We start from the raw sequence: 17,286 nt of genomic DNA, 5'->3' as shown, positions 1-17,286 counted from the left end.
CTTTGTGCAAGATGTCAAGATGCTGAGTCAACAAGAAACCAGCCGACAGATGAAAGCAGCAGAGCTCTGTAACGCCTCTCTGGGCTAACTGTGTGCTGTTTAGTAATGTTTTCCACTGGCGTCTGTTCCTGACTATTAGCTTCAATGAGCTCCATCAACGTCACACAGTGATCCTGTTGTGGTTGAGTTTAGTGTGTGTGTGTGTGTGTGTGTGTGTGTGTGTGTGTGTGTGTGTGTGTGTGTGTGTGTGTGTGTGTGTGTGTGTGTGTGTGTGTGTGTGTGTGTGTGTGTGTGTGTGTGTGTGTGTGTGTGTGTGTGTAATCGGCTTCTGTTGTTGCTGGAAATCTTTTCTGTGTTTCTCACTTACAGCCTCCGATGGGACCAAATTCCTCAAATCCACAAGGAAACACGACAGCACCGTTATGAAAGAGCAGAGACTCAAACTCAACACTTTAATACTGTTCTTTTTTTCTCTGGCAAACACACACAATTGTAATTGACGTAAATGACAAACACAAAACATACAAAAAGAGAAAACAGAAAGGCTCCCCCTGAATAATCAGGGAAGGTTTTCACGCAAAGATATTTCAAACATTTCCTGCCTCTCTTCCAGTTGATGTATCGAGCATCTGTGTCTGTGTTTATAGTGGAATACTGACAGAATAAAGAAAGTGGAGAAGTTGATTGAAGTGCATGGACTCGATTAACAAACACCTGAACAAACGAAGAGATAAAACCCGGTCGCCCAGGCTTTCTGCTGTTACTGTAACTGAGGAGTAAGGAAGGACTTTTCTTTTAAACTTTGTCATGCGAGGCAAAATGTTCCTGAAATACACGTCAGCGTGTAATTGGCCGCTACGAGATATCAGTAAGGCTCTGCACGAATGTTGCTACGGCACATTGCTAAGATAGCTAAGACGTAAGAAACAAAGACTAACAACACCCAGACAAGAAAGAAAAGAGGGAACAAACAAATCAGAACATTAGCAAAACACATAAACACACACCAATAATCCGTGTTGACCAGAACCAGAACCAGAACCAGAACCAGAACCACTGGAGGGGTAAAGATGTCTGGACCAACAGTTGGGTCTGCAGATTAAAACTCACAGCAAACCTCTCTGGAGCTCTTTGAACTCACTTTCTTTTCTCGGCGCGCGTGTTCTGCTTTATAGGACTAGAAAAGAAAAAAGGTCTTTGAACACAGCTTTGGGAGGTTTGGCTGTGAAGGAACAGTCTGTGGTTTGTGCTTGTGGAGCGCTGGCAGAGGAAGTAAACGTGGTGAGTTCCTCAGAAACATCTCACTAAATCCTTCTGTGCATGATGTAGAGATCACTGCGATATTTGATTATTGCTGGTTTTAGCTCAAGAATTGAAGCTTGTGTTTACTCTGCACTCACTACAGGTAGCTCCGGGGAGATTCAGCTCCATGGCACCTGAAATGCAAATAGTAAACTAAAAGATCCACGGTGACTTAGCAGCTGATCGCACCGAGACGCGTCGCACCGGACGCTTCATAAAACGGTTGTGGAGTGGGGGTGCGTGCACAACCAGGCGAACAGACGTAATTAACGGGGAGAAATTAACTCAAGTCCAGACGGATCCACCTGGCTGCTCACGCAACGCCAGGCACGTGTTCTTAGGTTAGTGTTTGAATAATAAGGTGAGCTTCAATGATGTCAATGACAACATCAACCTGTCCGTTCCTACCACATGTACCGGCATCAAACCAGGAAGTCGGCTGTAAAGTAGTAAAGCCCGCCTCTTGCTAGATTTGATTGGCTGCGTCGTCAAGTTGAAGATATTTAAACTTCTTTGCACGCCGCACCGAAACGAAAGAAAAACAACGTTTTTTGCCGGCGACGCGTCTCGGAGTGATCGGGGCCTCAAGATGACTCAGGAGAGAATAATTAATAATGGTTCAACTCGCAGCCACAGCAAAATACTGAATGGACATCAACAACAAAAACACGCTGAAAACACAAAATAAACACACGACAAAAACAGAATATCATGATATAAGCTACACAAAACAGCTTTCCCTTCACGGCACAGAACGGTACAGAGTCCATTCGTTCAGTCCTTTTTTCTTTCACAGCAGATTCATCTCCCACACAAAGAAAAGCTCGGGGATGTGTGGAGAGAATGATGGTGGATCTGTTGACACTGTGAAGACTCTTGTTTCAGATTAGATAATGTCAACAGAAACATATTCACACAGCTTTTACTGTCGTCCACCTATTTGCAAAGTTATTGCATTTCATTACGTGACCATCATCAGTCCTGCAGCAGTTTGTGAACATGGGACACTGGAAAGGAAAATAATTGTTTATTTTCAGTGCAAGTTCTCCTTGTAGTCCCCACGGAGCCGTTGGAGTTGGTTGAAAAACCAATTTTTAATACCGAATCGTGTGGTCGTCTCACATCTGCATCACTGGTTTCATTTAAACCACTTCCTCTGGTTCGGTAGCCCAAACACTGATGGGGGCCTTTTTCTCCAGACGGTACCTCCCAAATCCAGCAACAGGATTTCACCGTATTCACATAGTTTCTTTTAAACAAACACAGATAGAAAAAAAAGAGCCACTGGTTACAGATGTGTCAATGCAAAACAGGCACTTCTGTTTTCAGTCAGCTACTAAGACCCTTCTAGTCGATCGCACTTAGTTTAATCACTTGTTTAGGTTTCACCACCATCGGACTCGATGACTTTAAACCATCCTGATCTCGGTCCCACAGTGGTTCAGCACATTTCCAATATCCTGTAATCTTAAATTCATCATTCAGTGTCTCTAAAATAGATGATCCAGTCAACAACAGGATAGTAAGTGCCACTTTTCAAATTGTGGATATCTGATACTGGAATGAAAATTTTAATTTTAACCACCATAGCAGGATTTCTCAAGTCCAGATGGGCTCACTGCCTCCAATGTCTTTACAAGTGTTTGCAGTTTATTGCATCTTAGAAATAAGATGGCTTTAAGGATGATAGATTGTTATTTGATGGACAGTGTCCTTGCATCAAGGGGACTTCATAGTCCAAACCCCCATTCTGTTGCAAAGATGGAGGCGGCTGAGGTGTGTGACAGCGGTCAATCTCAGGCTGTTTGTGGGGTAGTGTACCATTTCCCCCATTCTCCAGGCAGGCCTTTATCCCCTCCAGCTCCATGGGATCAGGATCTGCCGGGCCCAGCTCCAGCTCCATTCCTGCCTTGGACTGCCTCCTCCTTCGGACACAGATGATTGCTGCAGCTACCGCGGCCAAACCCATCACCAGTGCTAGTGCAGCCATGGCGAGGATGAGCGTGTACGTCAGCGGGCTCTGTGTCTCCACCCTGGACTCCGAGGACGACAGGGGAAGCCCTTCGGTGCGAGCCTCCGTACACGACCCTGTCTCTACAGAGCTGTTGGCCCTTGAGTTGACTCTTTCACCCAGGGGACTGGCACAGACAGAGTAGGTACAGTTGGGTCTCAACCCACGCAAAGTGTACTCGGGGTAGGATGCCGGTACACTCAGGATAATGGGGCGGCGGTCGGGCCCCGAGAGGTTACGGTAGGTCAACCTGATGCCACGGATGTTTGGCCGTGTCTCGATGAAGCGGTGCAGGTCAAGAAGGATGGAAGTGGAGGTGACCTGCCGAGAGCTGATAGCATCAAGCTCAGCCGGCACCGCAGGGGCAACCAGCAAAACGTCTGTTGCCGAAGGCTTCGGTGTCTCAGGAACATCATCCACATTTTCACAGTAGAGGCCAGAGGTTCCCGACGGACACAGACAGCTGAGTTGACCCAACGGATCAAAATTACAAGTGCCCCCATTGAGGCAGATGTTTGGTGGGCAGATGTGCTCACCTAGATCCCTGCTGGTGGAGCTTGGGGAGACTGGAGGTCCTGGTGAAAGGGCGCTGAGCGTCTTTGAGGAGACGGTTGCCTCACTGGGTGGAGGAGGAGGAATAGCGTTGGTGTGGATGGTCTCTGGAGATGTGGTGGGAATCTGGGGAACCGGAGTACTTCCAATGGGGAAGCCAATCAGCACTGTTGTGGTAGGTTGACACCCAAAATCTTTGTGCTCGAGCGCTGAAAGCATTTTCCCAGCATTAACTAGAGGGAAGTGACATCTGGTTTCCTCAGGCCTCCCGAGATTCACATCCTTATCCTTTAGCCAAACTGGGAACCAGGCTAATGGACACAAGCAGTTAAATGGGTTCTCAGCTGCAGTCAGGTGCATCAACCTTGGGAAGGTCTGGAAGAAACTCTGGGAAAATCCCTGGAGATTAAGTCCACTGAGATCCAGCTCTTGAAGCCCACTCAGTTTCTGGAAGTCCTCCACCCTGAGCTCGCCCAATGGGTTGGTAGCCAGGCTGAGCTTGATCAGCCCCTTGAGGGAGTCCTGCTTCAGGGCCTGAGGCACCTCAGTTAACTGGTTTGTGGAGATGTCAAGCTCATGGAGGTTCCCCAGAGAAGCTATGAGACCCTCATCTACAGCAGTAAGCCCCAGCGAGGCCACCTTAAGGGCCTCCAAGTGGGGAGTCTGAAGGTCTGAGGGTCCCAGGGTTGGGATGTTGTTGTAGCTGAGGTCTAGAAGCAGAAGTCTTGGGAAATTAAGGGACGGCAGAGAGGTGAGCTGGTTTCCTTGGAGCTTAAGTTCCAGTAGCATCTCCAAACCTTCAAAAGCTTCCGAGTGGATGCTCTGAATGCGGTTTGCGTGGAGATACAGCCTCTCCAGCTGGACCAACCCAGAAAAACTGTCTTTGGAAATGTGGGCTATGTGGTTAGAGGACAGGTCTAAGTTCTTCAGCTTTGACAGCATCTCAAACACACCATCTGGAATCTCTGCCAGCTCATTCTGGCTCAGATCCAGCAACTCCAACTCCCCCAGGCCTTTGAAGTCGTCTTGGGTCAAAGTGTCGATGCCGTTCTGGAAGATGTAGAGATTTTGGGTGGTGGTGGGGACACGAGGCACGACGCTGGAGCGCCGCTGAATGCAGAATATGGAGTCCTGTCCCTGGCAGGAACAGTCGGCCGGGCAGTCGGAGGACGACGCCAGTCCAGATGAGAGGAAGAAGAGCAGGAAGTAAGGCAGCATGGTGTCAGCTCTGAATCTCTGAAAGACAGAAGAGACAGGAAATGGTTGCTGTTAATCACCATTCGCTTAACAAGCAGGTCACACTTAAAAAGGGAGGCTTTACAGCAAGAAACAAATTGGGACATAAAAGAGGCTGTAAATAGTTTTTAACAAGGTCCTTACTGAGGAAGAAATTAAAGTTATGCAAGAAGTCTTTTCTGAATGTAATTCCTAAACCCTTAATTCTATTTGCTCATAATAAATGCCTGAGGATTTTGTCTTGATCCCTTCCACACACTCACATTCAAAGCATGCACGCACACTTTGCCCAACAAACCTTTGCTTCAACACATAGTGAATATTTAGTTTTTAAATCCTTGATGAGCAGACACCCCAAAGGATCGGGAACCCAGAGGCCGAGACCACGGGTTAACACAGCCCACCCAGGGTGACCCCTGAGGGGGGTAAGTGAGGAACCCGTCAGCCTCCTCCGTGTGTCTACGACACGTCTTTTGCCTGCGAAACCGAGTAAACCGAGTAAAGCAGCCCGACACTCGCAGCACCACACGGTACATACAAACACATCCAAGGTAAATACACTATGCTGCGAGTGTGTCGACACACACACACACACACACACACACAACGTGCCTCCGTTCCCTTTCTGCCCTCTGTCGTCTGCATTCGTTCCCCTCTCCTCATAACACACCAGCTCAGAGCCCGTCTGTCTCAAAATCTGTCTTTATTAAGCGCAAAGGGAAGACGGGGGGGAAGGAAAGGAAGCAAGTGGAGGAAACAGAAAAGTGACTGTCAACAGAAAGGGCATTGACATCTTCGTGGCAAACACAAGGTTTAACAACCAAATTAGGGAAACACAGTGTGGCATAAACCCCTCTATCTGCCTCGTCTGGTTGTAAACCACAGAGGGACGTCTGATGGCTGACAGACGCTCAGGTTTATAAATCAGCTTCCGAGTTCAACTTGGTTTCCGTAGAGACTTGTTGGTGCAGTCACTTGAACATGAACAAGACTTCTGTCAAACTTTCATCAGAGGAAGAAACGTTCAGCAGAAAGCATCACTCTTCACGGTGACAAACATTTTGGATTAATATCCAATGTGCAGAATCAGATCTCGAGTCTTTCTCACGTGTTCTTCTACAATTCCACTGAATTTAAGATAACCGAGACACTCTGGTGTTTGTGAAGTGTTACGTCTACGAGAACATAAAGAAAATATCTGTCATCGTGTTGTTAAACTCACATCAGCCAGAAGAAAAGGAGCTGTGATCATCACCATCATGCTCAGTCTAAGCTCAGAGAGCAGCTCTTCTTGGGAATCCGACAGCAGAACAATAATAATACAATCAGAGCTGCTCGGCGCTCCTTTCAGGGCGCTGCTGACACTCTGACCGAATGATCCGATGACTGAGGGATGAATGGATGAACGAGTCGAGAGAGAACAGAAGCTACTCATGCACACACTTCTCACAAGTTCACTTCCACTTTGCACACGTCTGGATGTATTTTATCTCGTGAAACGCTCGTCTGCGACGCGTAATCCCCAGTAAACGGTGAGTGCGTCGTGCAGCTTTGCTGAACGCTTAGCGTCTGGGTGGTCAGGTAGAAACAAACCACGACCGCAGAGGATCAGGATTCAGACCTGCTGCTGAAGCCTCCTTGTTGAAGAAACTCAATCCCTTCACGCTTCAGCGGTGTTAGTCTGGAGCTGAACCTGACCTCTGACCTCCCAGCGGGCCGGGCTCAGGCCCAGGCTACATGTATATATAGACATTTTATTAAAGTGATACTCTCCTCTATGTGCAGGCCTCTCGCCTGCACACAAAACACATATTCTGTAAAACATCCTCGACGGTTTTAGATTCTTAATCTCCGGTTACTTCGTATCGGTGTGGACGTGTGGTTTGGGAGACGATGACGTCATCTCTCCGATATCTGGGAACGCCCGCTGTCGTTTTCTCCAGTGAGCGTTCGTCAGAAAGGGTCAACAGAGGTCGCACTAGCGTTAGCTCTGCTACACTTCACAGACAGACGGAGGCGTCTCAGTGTAAGGAAACGTTTCAGAGGAAACGAATATCTGTGTGTGTGTAGACGGAGGTGATGGGATCTTTAAGAGCTTCATGCTGCTGCTGTCTACAGTCGTGGAGTCCGTGGTGGAGTTGACGATCAGCTGAAGGTCTGCGAGCTCCTCGGCGTAGCTTCATGGGAGCATTGAGTTCTTCTACGATTCACTTTCCTCGTGGAGGAATTGAAATGAGGTTTCCTTCATGCTTTGTTCTTGACGAGTCCTCGCGGATCGTCTAGTGTTGCTTTGTACATTTCTAAATAACTGATCGTGTTTTAAGCCACGTCGAGCTTTCCTTTAGTTCAGTTCCGCCGCGTAAAAGAGAAACGAGTTCTGAATCTAAATCTCTTCAGAATCAAACACAGAAAAGTCCTCGAACTTCTACCACAGCAGCTCGATATTCTGATACACCACAAGTAACAATAATCAATAACTTCTTCATCTTCGTCATCATCATCGGCCGTGCTCTGGGCTTTCATGTTAGGAAGCAGAACGGGTTCTCTTCTCCGTCATGAATTCCTGATTTGTTTCCTGCTTCATCCGCTTTCCTTTTTCTGTAGTACGAGCGATGAGAAGGCGGCGTGATGAAAGCCAAACATCGCCGTCACCGTGACACGAAACAGAACACACACACACACACACACACATTCCTGCACATGTTCACACCAGCACAAACACACACACACACAGCTGGATTCTGTTACCCACAATGCACTGCAGCCATCTCTCACCGTGAGACAGAGTGAAAGGCCCACATAAACCTTTGTCCTCCCCCGGTTGATAAGAGGGAGGTAGAGGGAGGGATGAAGAGTCCTCCACTCATCCTCACTGTGCTGTAAACAAAGGACGACACAGACGTGTTCTCTCACTAACGTCCTGAAGAAGAACAGATGAGGACCCGGATGTTATTTCAGGAGATGAATCATGACGCTCAGCAAACTCCTCGTGAGGTCTGAGAAGCTGCTCCGTCTCCATCGTCACGTTCCATCAAACTGAACTGTGTCTTCTCCCGCGTTACGCTTTTAAAAAACGCAACAACTCGGTAATGTTCAGTGAACCGTCGCGGTTTGACGATATAATAAGTGTTTTGTTCCGTTATTTAGGTTTCACAGCCGACGTGAACCGAGGTCTGCTGGGTGAAGGTCCTGTGTTAGTTCGACCCGTCCGTCCGCTCCCACCTCCTCCCCGCGTTAACGCCGACTGCGGCAAGAAACGTCTTTGTGATACGTCAAAGAACAAACATGCAGACTCGTCGTTTTTTCTGACCAGCCAGAGATGAAGTCAAGACCCACGAACAGGTCGTAAACAAGCCCCCGATGTAGACCGTTTAGTGTTTAATGCAGTAGAGAGCCGCCGCGTTCACACAGTTCTACTTGTTAGATGATGAGCTGCGGATAAACACTCTTTTGAAGATCCCAAACGTCCCGCTCGCTGTCAGACGGAACGTATGAACGCTGCTCCTGCAGCAGCAGAGAAACGCTGTCATCGGTCGTTTCATTGCTTTGTGTGTTTTCTCTTTCATTCCTGTCTGGGGCGAGTCCGAGGTTTCAGAGGAGAGCCGGTAGCTCTGGTGGTGTAACGCTGCTCGTGTTCTTCTTTTATTCACGGCTTCGTGCAGATTAAAGCAGCGGCTCTGACAGAACGCTGAAGAACCGTTCTGTGTTCAGACTCAGGTGTGACTCACTCAGGTGTCCACCAGGCGTCACACGAGGTCGTTTGCATGACTTCTGGAGGAAAAATAACACCCATTGATGACTCTCTATTTAATACGTTCTTTTCAACATTTGATGTCAGTTGTGTACTTTGTAATAAGTGGTTTTTACTTTGCTTTTTTAAAATGATTCTAATAAAAAAGTAGAAGATTTTGAACAAGCAGCAACGTCCTCCACGACCGAACGAACGAACTATCAGATCAGCACAACGATGAGCTTTAATCACTGAAGATGAAGATTAAATCAAATAACAGACTTCAGGATCTGAGGGAGCGGAGGTCAAAGCAGAGAAGGATCATAAATTGTGTTAGAAACCTGGTCTACAGGGAGATTACTTCATCTTCATGGAGGGCGTGAGTTAGTGGTTCAAACCTTCCCTCCACTCCCCAAAGTGGAATATCCTGTTACCTCATTCCTGAACTCAGTTTAACAGCTTCAGTCTCTCAAACACTCCAAAAAGAAGCTATTGCGGTAAACGTTATATATATATATATATATATAATGTACATACTGTATATGTTTCACTTGGGAACATGATGCCCTGATGACAGAAAGATCCATTTATCCTCTGGGGACCATGAATGTGTGAACATGTCGTTCATTGAAGTGAATGAGGGCCTGTAGCTCATTCTAAGTCATTCTTTAGACGGTAAATACTGTAACTTACCGTCTTCACACACCAGGGGTAAAATGTAAAATACTCAACTGCAAATACTATCTTTCTAGGGCTTTTATTGTGAAGGTGAAAGACAGAAGGAGTGGATCTGGTCTCTGCTGGCTTTGGTCTTTCAGACTACGGATCCTCCGTGTGGTTGGTGATTGGTTGACGCCTTTATAGTTAAGAAACTAATGAAATACATGAAACAAAAAGGAGGAAAAGTCCTACGAAGCCATTCCTGTTGGTCTTTGCTTCCACGTCTCCATCAAAGAGGCGTTCGGTGTTAAAACCGCCTCGCGGGTTTTTATGACGTGAGCTTAAAGAGAGACGGCGAGATATCCGGAGCATCTCGGTCGGCTTCGATCGGCACTAAACACCTGAGCGCTGACAACTGCTGTCCAGCCCGGCCAGCAGCAACTGTGAGTCTATTCCAGGATGAAGACTGAAAATCATTAGAATAAAGACTTGTGTATGTATATATATATATATATATATCACACATCACAGTAAACACAATCAAGCTCCGTTACATTCACACTAGTTCTGTCCTCCGTCAGGGAAACATGAGTCGACTAATCGATTAGAAACGTGGAGATGCTTCCTGTCGTCTGAATGCTTGCAGAGGAACACGTTCATCCTCGTGTTGGCAGATTCAACACCAGATAGAACTAAACATTCCTCTGCAGCAGAAGTAAAGACACTGAACATTTCAAACCAGCGGTAACTGGACGGCTCTCTTTAACAGATGCTGATGTGCATTCAAACCGGTCAGTCGACTGCCGTCTCATTGCACACAGACTCACATTAAGTGACCTGCAGAGAACACAGAGACAACCAGCCTGGCTTGGTTTTAACTCTCACACACACACACACACACACACACACACACACACACACCTGGAGTCAGGACTAGTTTGGCGACTCTGGTTTTCCCACCGAGGTGATAAAAGTACAACAACAGAAGCTCAGTTAGTTCCCGTCTGTCTGCAGCTCTAATTAACCAGGTGAGCCAGCTGGCAGCGAACACGCCGCGCTCAAACGCGCCTCCTCTTTCCTCTTCCCGCCCTTATAAATGTTCATACTAATTTATTTAATCCTCCCAGAGGCAAAGTTGCAAAGTCGGCTTTTCTGAGCACACCTTAAAGTCTCCGGACGTTCTCTAGAGACAGTCTGAGAACGCTTGAGCCAATAAGTTCTAAATGTGTTTAACAGTGAACTGGTCTCTGAGGCAGCGAGGTGTTGTCCGATCGCTCCTTGTGTGCGTTGCAGTGAACTTTCTCTGTGCTTCTTTTGTACTCTTCATCCCTCCATCCTTCACTTGTTACTGTTGGTTTGTTCCTCTGTCTCCTGATGACTGAGGGATGAAGGGGCCGTCTCCCAGCAGGGGCCCCTTCATGCTCTTTAAGCCCAGCTGTCAGTCCCAGTCTGGCCTCTGGCCGGGTGCAGGTTGGACTGGAATGGGGGGGGGGGGGGGGGGGGTTGTACAAGTCTAGACAGACACTGTACCATCTACATCTGATCTGAACTTTAACAAACTTCCTTAATACCACGTTACATACGTCTCTAAACTAAAGATGGAAAAACGATTAAAATACAGCGAAAAGTAAAGTTGCCCCCCCCTGCTGAGTAGTGATGTCACAGACCCCCCCCTCACAATTTAACTTTAACCATCAGAGTGTAAATAAAGTTTAACGTTAACCATCACAGTGTAAATAAAGTTTAACGTTAACCATCACAGTGTAAATAAAGTTTAACGTTAACCATCAGTGTAAATAAAGTTTTAACGTTAACCATCGCAGTGTAAATAAAGTTTAACGTTAACCATCACAGTGTAAATAAAGTTTTAACGTTAACCATCACAGTGTAAATAAAGTTTTAACGTTAACCATCGCAGTGTAAATAAAGTTTTAACGTTAACCATCACAGTGTAAATAAAGTTTTAACGTTAACCATCGCAGTGTAAATAAAGTTTTAACGTTAACCATCACAGTGTAAATAAAGTTTTAACGTTAACCATCGCAGTGTAAATAAAGTTTATCGTTAACCATCGCAGTGTAAATAAAGTTTTAACGTTAACCATCGCAGTGTAAATAAAGTTTTAACGTTAACCATCGCAGTGTAAATAAAGTTTATCGTTAACCATCGCAGTGTAAATAAAGTTTTAACGTTAACCATCGCAGTGTAAATAAAGTTTTAACGTTAACCATCGCAGTGTAAATAAAGTTTATCGTTAACCATCGCAGTGTAAATAAAGTTTTAACGTTAACCATCGCAGTGTAAATAAAGTTTTAACGTTAACCATCGCAGTGTAAATAAAGTTTATCGTTAACCATCGCAGTGTAAATAAAGTTTTAACGTTAACCATCACAGTGTAAATAAAGTTTTAACGTTAACCATCACAGTGTAAATAAAGTTTTAACGTTAACCATCGCAGTGTAAATAAAGTTTTAACGTTAACCATCGCAGTGTAAATAAAGTTTTAACGTTAACCATCGCAGTGTAAATTCTCTACAAACGGAGTCAGAAGCCTTTGTCTTAGTGTGGCGGTCTATCGTTTTCACACTGATGGAAACATGAGGAACAGATCTCTGCTGACTCTGCAGTCTCTCACTCTCTCTCTGTCTCTCTCTGTCTCTCTCTCTCTCTCTCTCTCTCTCTCTCTCTCTCTCTCTCTCTCTGTGTTTCTTCTGCTACGTCAGTTTGGTGTCCTGGTCTCTGGGTGGACTCCTGACACCTCTAATCCTCTGCCAGCTGCAGAGAGGCCTCTGTGTGTGTGTGTGTGTGTGTGACAGAGAGGCTCAGGAAAAGAAGCAAGAAGGCGGTTCCCCCCTCGCCCTCAGGTGGAGGTGTTTTCTTAACGATTTATGACATATTAGGCATCGAGTCAGAATATGAAAGCGTTCTGTGTCACCGTCCGTGCTTCCAAAGAAAAAGGTTTTAATATTCAGAATTCTCCAGAAGTGTTAGGTTTAGACAACAACACTACTTAGTTAGGTTGAGACAACTAAACTACTTAGTTAGGTTTAGACAACAACACTACTTAGTTAGGTTTAGACAACAACACTACTTAGTTAGGTTGAGACAACTAAACTACTTAGTTAGGTTTAGACAACAACACTACTTAGTTAGGTTTAGACAACAACACTACTTAGTTAGGTTTACACAACAACACTACTTAGTTATGTTGAGACAACTAAACTACTTAGTTAGGTTTACACAACAACACTACTTAGTTATGTTGAGACAACTAAACTACTTAGTTAGGTTTAGACAACAACACTACTTAGTTATGTTGAGACAACAACACTACTTAGTTATGTTGAGACAACTAAACTACTTAGTTAGGTTTACACAACAACACTACTTAGTTATGTTGAGACAACTAAACTACTTAGTTAGGTTTACACAACAACACTACTTAGTTATGTTGAGACAACTAAACTACTTAGTTAGGTTTAGACAACTAAACTACTTAGTTAGGTTTAGACAACAACACTACTTAGTTATGTTGAGACAACTAAACTACTTAGTTAGGTTTACACAACAACACTACTTAGTTATGTTGAGACAACTAAACTACTTAGTTAGGTTTATGAAAAGATGGTCGTTTGGGTTTGAATAACTACAGAAGTTACGTCACAAATCATTATTTCTGGTTTCACGTGAGGAACAATCATCGGTCTGTTGGACTCATATCTTAATAATTTTTTGCATTCTTTTATTTCCTAAAAATTGGAAATGTGTGATTTTATGAAGAAGAAAAAAACACTTTAAATTACATAAACAAAGTAAAAGTATAACATTTAATATTTTTGATAGTTTACTGACTTCAGACCGTTATTATTTTTGGGATGGTGGCAAATAATAAATATTCTGGATCCTTGTGCACCAGCTGCTATATCAAACATCAAAGAGATATGGATCTGTTAATATGGATCATCAATGATCAATAATTAGTAAAAAAAACATGATCAAAGATCTAAAAGTTCTATTCAGATCCAGTCTGAGACCCGACCCCTGGTTAAATGTGTATCTGTTACAGTGCAGCACATGGTCTCTGTATCTGGTTCCTTCAACGCGTCGGCTAACGGCTGATCTGGTGTTTCTGCATGAATCTGACCTCAGACCTGCTGTCAGAGGCATCGCCTCCTGCTACCACAGAGGAATGCTACGAGGAGTCTTTACCTTCCTCCTGAACCGCCGTGTTTATGAAACACACACCGGGAGGATGAGGGGGGGGGGGGGGGGGGGGGGGGGGGGGGGGACCCTGTTGCAGGTCTGAGTGTAGAACCCCCCTCTGGTGTCAAACCACCTTGTAAAGACGTAACGTGAGTCTTTTTACGTCGCTGAAAACAGAAACCAAGTTTAGCAGATATATTGAGCGATAGAGAGACTCGGAGCAACGGATCATCAGACTCACGGATCGGACTCACGTTTCTGAGCTGCCGACACTATTTATTGATCATTGATGATCCATATTGTTGTTTGATGATAGCAGCTGGTCTACAAGGATCCAGAATAGTTCCATCCGCTCTGTTGTTGTATTGGAGGATAACGAGCGTCAGTAAAACTTTATTTACACTGTGATGGTTCAAGTTAAACTGTAGAATTAATCTGAGGTTCACATGCGTGCTGAACCGTGACCCCGGATCCAAAGGGGTCCGGTCTGTTACACCACCAAGTCCCAATAAAACTCCAAGACCCTCTGTAGTTAAACAGTTAACGTGGCCAAGAAGCAAAACTCGGGTCAAAACATTTCACATATTTCAGTCCAAAGTGACTCTTTGGTCTGTTGGATTAAACGAGTGACGTCACATAGCTGCACATCTAGATGTTTCATAATAATCTGGAAGAATGCATGATCCAAAGGTTTGAGCGACGCGTCATCAGCATAAAGTATCACAATACTTACAGTATATATACACTGTATATATATATACTGTACATACTGTGTATATATAGATATATATATTGTGAATGGATCATGTTGAGAGTAAAACCTGTGATGTGTTGATATTCAGGTTCTAGGATCATTCTTTGGACATACAGCTCATTCATATATATATGTATTTATATATATACATGTATGTGTATATATATATACACATACATACATGTACACAACTCATTCACTATCAGAGTCTCTGTGCGTTGAACACAAACCAACAGTTAGTAAAGCTGGAGTAGAGATGAAGGACTTGGATACCAACATATTACATATACTGTATGTATATATACACATATATATATATACACATATATGTATATATATATACATATATGTGTATATTTATATAACTTTTAGAGAAGCTGTTTGAAGGAATGAGGTCCAACAAGTCCTCCACCTCTGGAACACTTAAATAAAATGATTTTAGCTGCTGATGTTCCACTTTAACATATTTAGACGTGATGAACATATTATGACCAATCTACCCAAATCTACCCAACTGTGACCTGAGGGGTGTGTGTGTGTGTGTGTGTGTGTGTGTGTGTGTGTGTGTGTGTGTGTGTGTGTGTGTGTGTGTGTGTGTGTCCTCTTGTACCTCTTAACTCCTCTGATTGGGGAGCTTCGTCCCTATTTGGTTGTCATGGTGGTATGACCCCGACACTTATTAACTGACCCTTGGGATTAGTCCAAGCTGGAAGCAGGGGTGTGTGTGTGTGTGTGTGTGTGTGTGTGTGTGTGTGTGTGGAGCTTAAGCCTTCACCTCGAGCTGCTCTCTGCAGCGTCTCACACAAACCTTAATTAAATCGCTGAGACAGCGAGTCAGGAATGTTTGCTTGGCCTCGTCTCTACCTTTCTTTACTCTCTCTCTGCTTCAATGAAAACTTTATTGTTCTCAAACACGCCTCAGTGTGAACAGAGCAGCAAAGAACTTCTCTTTAAATCATAGCTCCGTGATATATATTGCTCATGTGTTCATCTCAGAAGAGATTCCACATGTCTGATTAAAAGCATTCATGATGATTATCAATCACATATTTCAATCAGCTGCAAAACCAGCTATGACTCATCACTGCTTCATATCAAATATCAGAACAATAAACACAAGATATTCATCTCAGAACGACATCGTTAACGATTCATCGATTATAAAATATAAACATCTGTCCAGGCTGCTCCAGATGTGGAGAGGGACCGTCTCCATAAAGACTGACTCCCAGCAGAGAGGACCAACCCGGTCCACAAGGGGGTAAACCTGGACCCGATCCTGACCCGACAGCGACCCGTGAGCCGGGGACAGGAATGCGAGGACGCGCCGGAGGAGCCAGCGGATCGATTAGCACCACGATGAACCGATTGGCTGCGTGTCTGTGATCGATAGCAGCCTCTGTGACGCACACACGTCGCTGTCCACTGAGGGACACCAGAGGGACACCAGAGAGACAACCAGAGGGACAACACACACGTACTTGTGAGCAGGTAAAAGGCGCACGAGAGATCCTCACCTTGGTAAAAAAACAAAGTTATCCAAAGTCCGCGAGACTGCGCTCGAGCAGCTCGTCCTCCTCCAAACCGCTTTGTATCCACTCTGTCCGCGTGCAAAAGCCTCAATCTGTCGCAGTCCTCTTCATGTCCACACGAGAGGAAACAACCCAAAAGGTGTCCTGCTGTCCGTCTGTCTCAGCTGGAGACCCGGGTCCGCGTGCGTTCAGGAGGCGCACAGATCCGTCTGAAGCAGCGCTCACTGGAGCAGAGGAGGCGCGCGCTTAAAGCGGGCTGAGGAAAGTGGGAGGAGCCGTCTGAAGACGGGGTGTGTGTGTGTGTGTGTGTGTGAGTGTGTGTGTGTGTGTGTGTGTGTGTGTGAGTGTGTGTGTGTGTGTGTGTGTGTGTGTGTGTGTGTGTGTGTGAGAGTGTGTGTGTGTGTGTGTGTGTGTGTGTGTGTGTGTGTGTGTGTGTGAGAGTGTGTGTGTGTGTGTGTGTGTGTGTGAGTGTGTGTGTGTGTGTGAGTGTGTGTGTGTGTGTGTTGTTTATCATAGTTTATATGAATAAAGAGCAACTCAACCAAAAACAAAGGACAGTGCTTTTTCACCAGGTCAGGTGAAAGTACTCACGACAAAAACAACAGTTGGTGTGAAGACCTTTAGTCTGGATCCACACATTGTGGTTCTGGTTCAGGAGGAACTGGATCCACACATAGTGGTTCTGGTTCAGGAGGAACCGGATCCACACATTGTGGTTCTGGTTCAGGAGGAACTGGATCCACACATAGTGGTTCTGGTTCAGGAGGAACTGGATCCACACATTGTGGTTCTGGTTCAGGAGGAAGTGGATCCAGCGTCCGCTCCTTTGTAAGATGCTCAGTGGCTCACGAAGCACTAAAAGTTTGACTTCCGATTATAAAATTCAGATTCCAAATGTGAAGTTAGAACCCTGCTGAGCAGAGACACCACAGCAGACAGTAGAGCAGCGATGTTCAACAGTCATCGTGTAGCTGAATAATGAATCTCTGTAGTGCTAACAGGTGGAGCTACATTCCATGAAACCCGACGACGGTCACAATGATCTTAAACACAGTTAACACGTCACAGTACAGGCGTTTGATGATAGTTTATGACTCACATGACCTTCGTACCGCTGGTCACGCCTTGTTCCACATTTGGCTTCACCTTTTCGTTGCCTTTTATTCGGCTGCTATTTATAGAACAAGGCAGATATTAAAATACAGATTCTAAGCAACGAGCAACGACGGCTGAAAACGTGTGAGGGAGGATCCTGACCACATGTTGAGCCACCTCAGCTGGTCCCTTTAACCGTGGAGGAGCAGCG

The 17,286-nt window shown here is 45.2% G+C and overlaps 1 protein-coding gene across 1 annotated transcript; it reads right to left on the bottom strand.

Moving 5' to 3' along the window:
• Positions 1-477: 477 nt before the first annotated feature.
• LOC306696481 (vasorin-like) lies at positions 478-16,102 on the bottom strand. Its single transcript, XM_079160110.1, has 2 exons — positions 15,966-16,102; positions 478-5,101 (listed from the first exon to the last, which is right to left on the bottom strand). Exon 2 carries the CDS (start codon positions 5,081-5,083, stop codon positions 2,963-2,965), a length of 2,121 nt encoding a protein of 706 aa, XP_079016236.1. The 5' UTR covers positions 5,084-5,101; positions 15,966-16,102; the 3' UTR covers positions 478-2,962.
• Positions 16,103-17,286: the final 1,184 nt, after the last annotated feature.

Source organism: Pholis gunnellus (assembly GCF_910591455.1).
Source record: "Pholis gunnellus genome assembly, chromosome: 5".
NCBI lineage: Eukaryota > Metazoa > Chordata > Actinopteri > Perciformes > Pholidae > Pholis > Pholis gunnellus.
Note: the sequence above shows the minus strand (reverse complement) of the source record. Positions and strands in the feature narration are given on the sequence as shown.

Coding starts and splice junctions, on each gene's coding strand:
- LOC306696481 (XM_079160110.1), bottom strand. CDS start 5,083: ATGCTGCCTTACTTCCTGCTCTTCTTCCTCTCATCTGGACTGGCGTCG.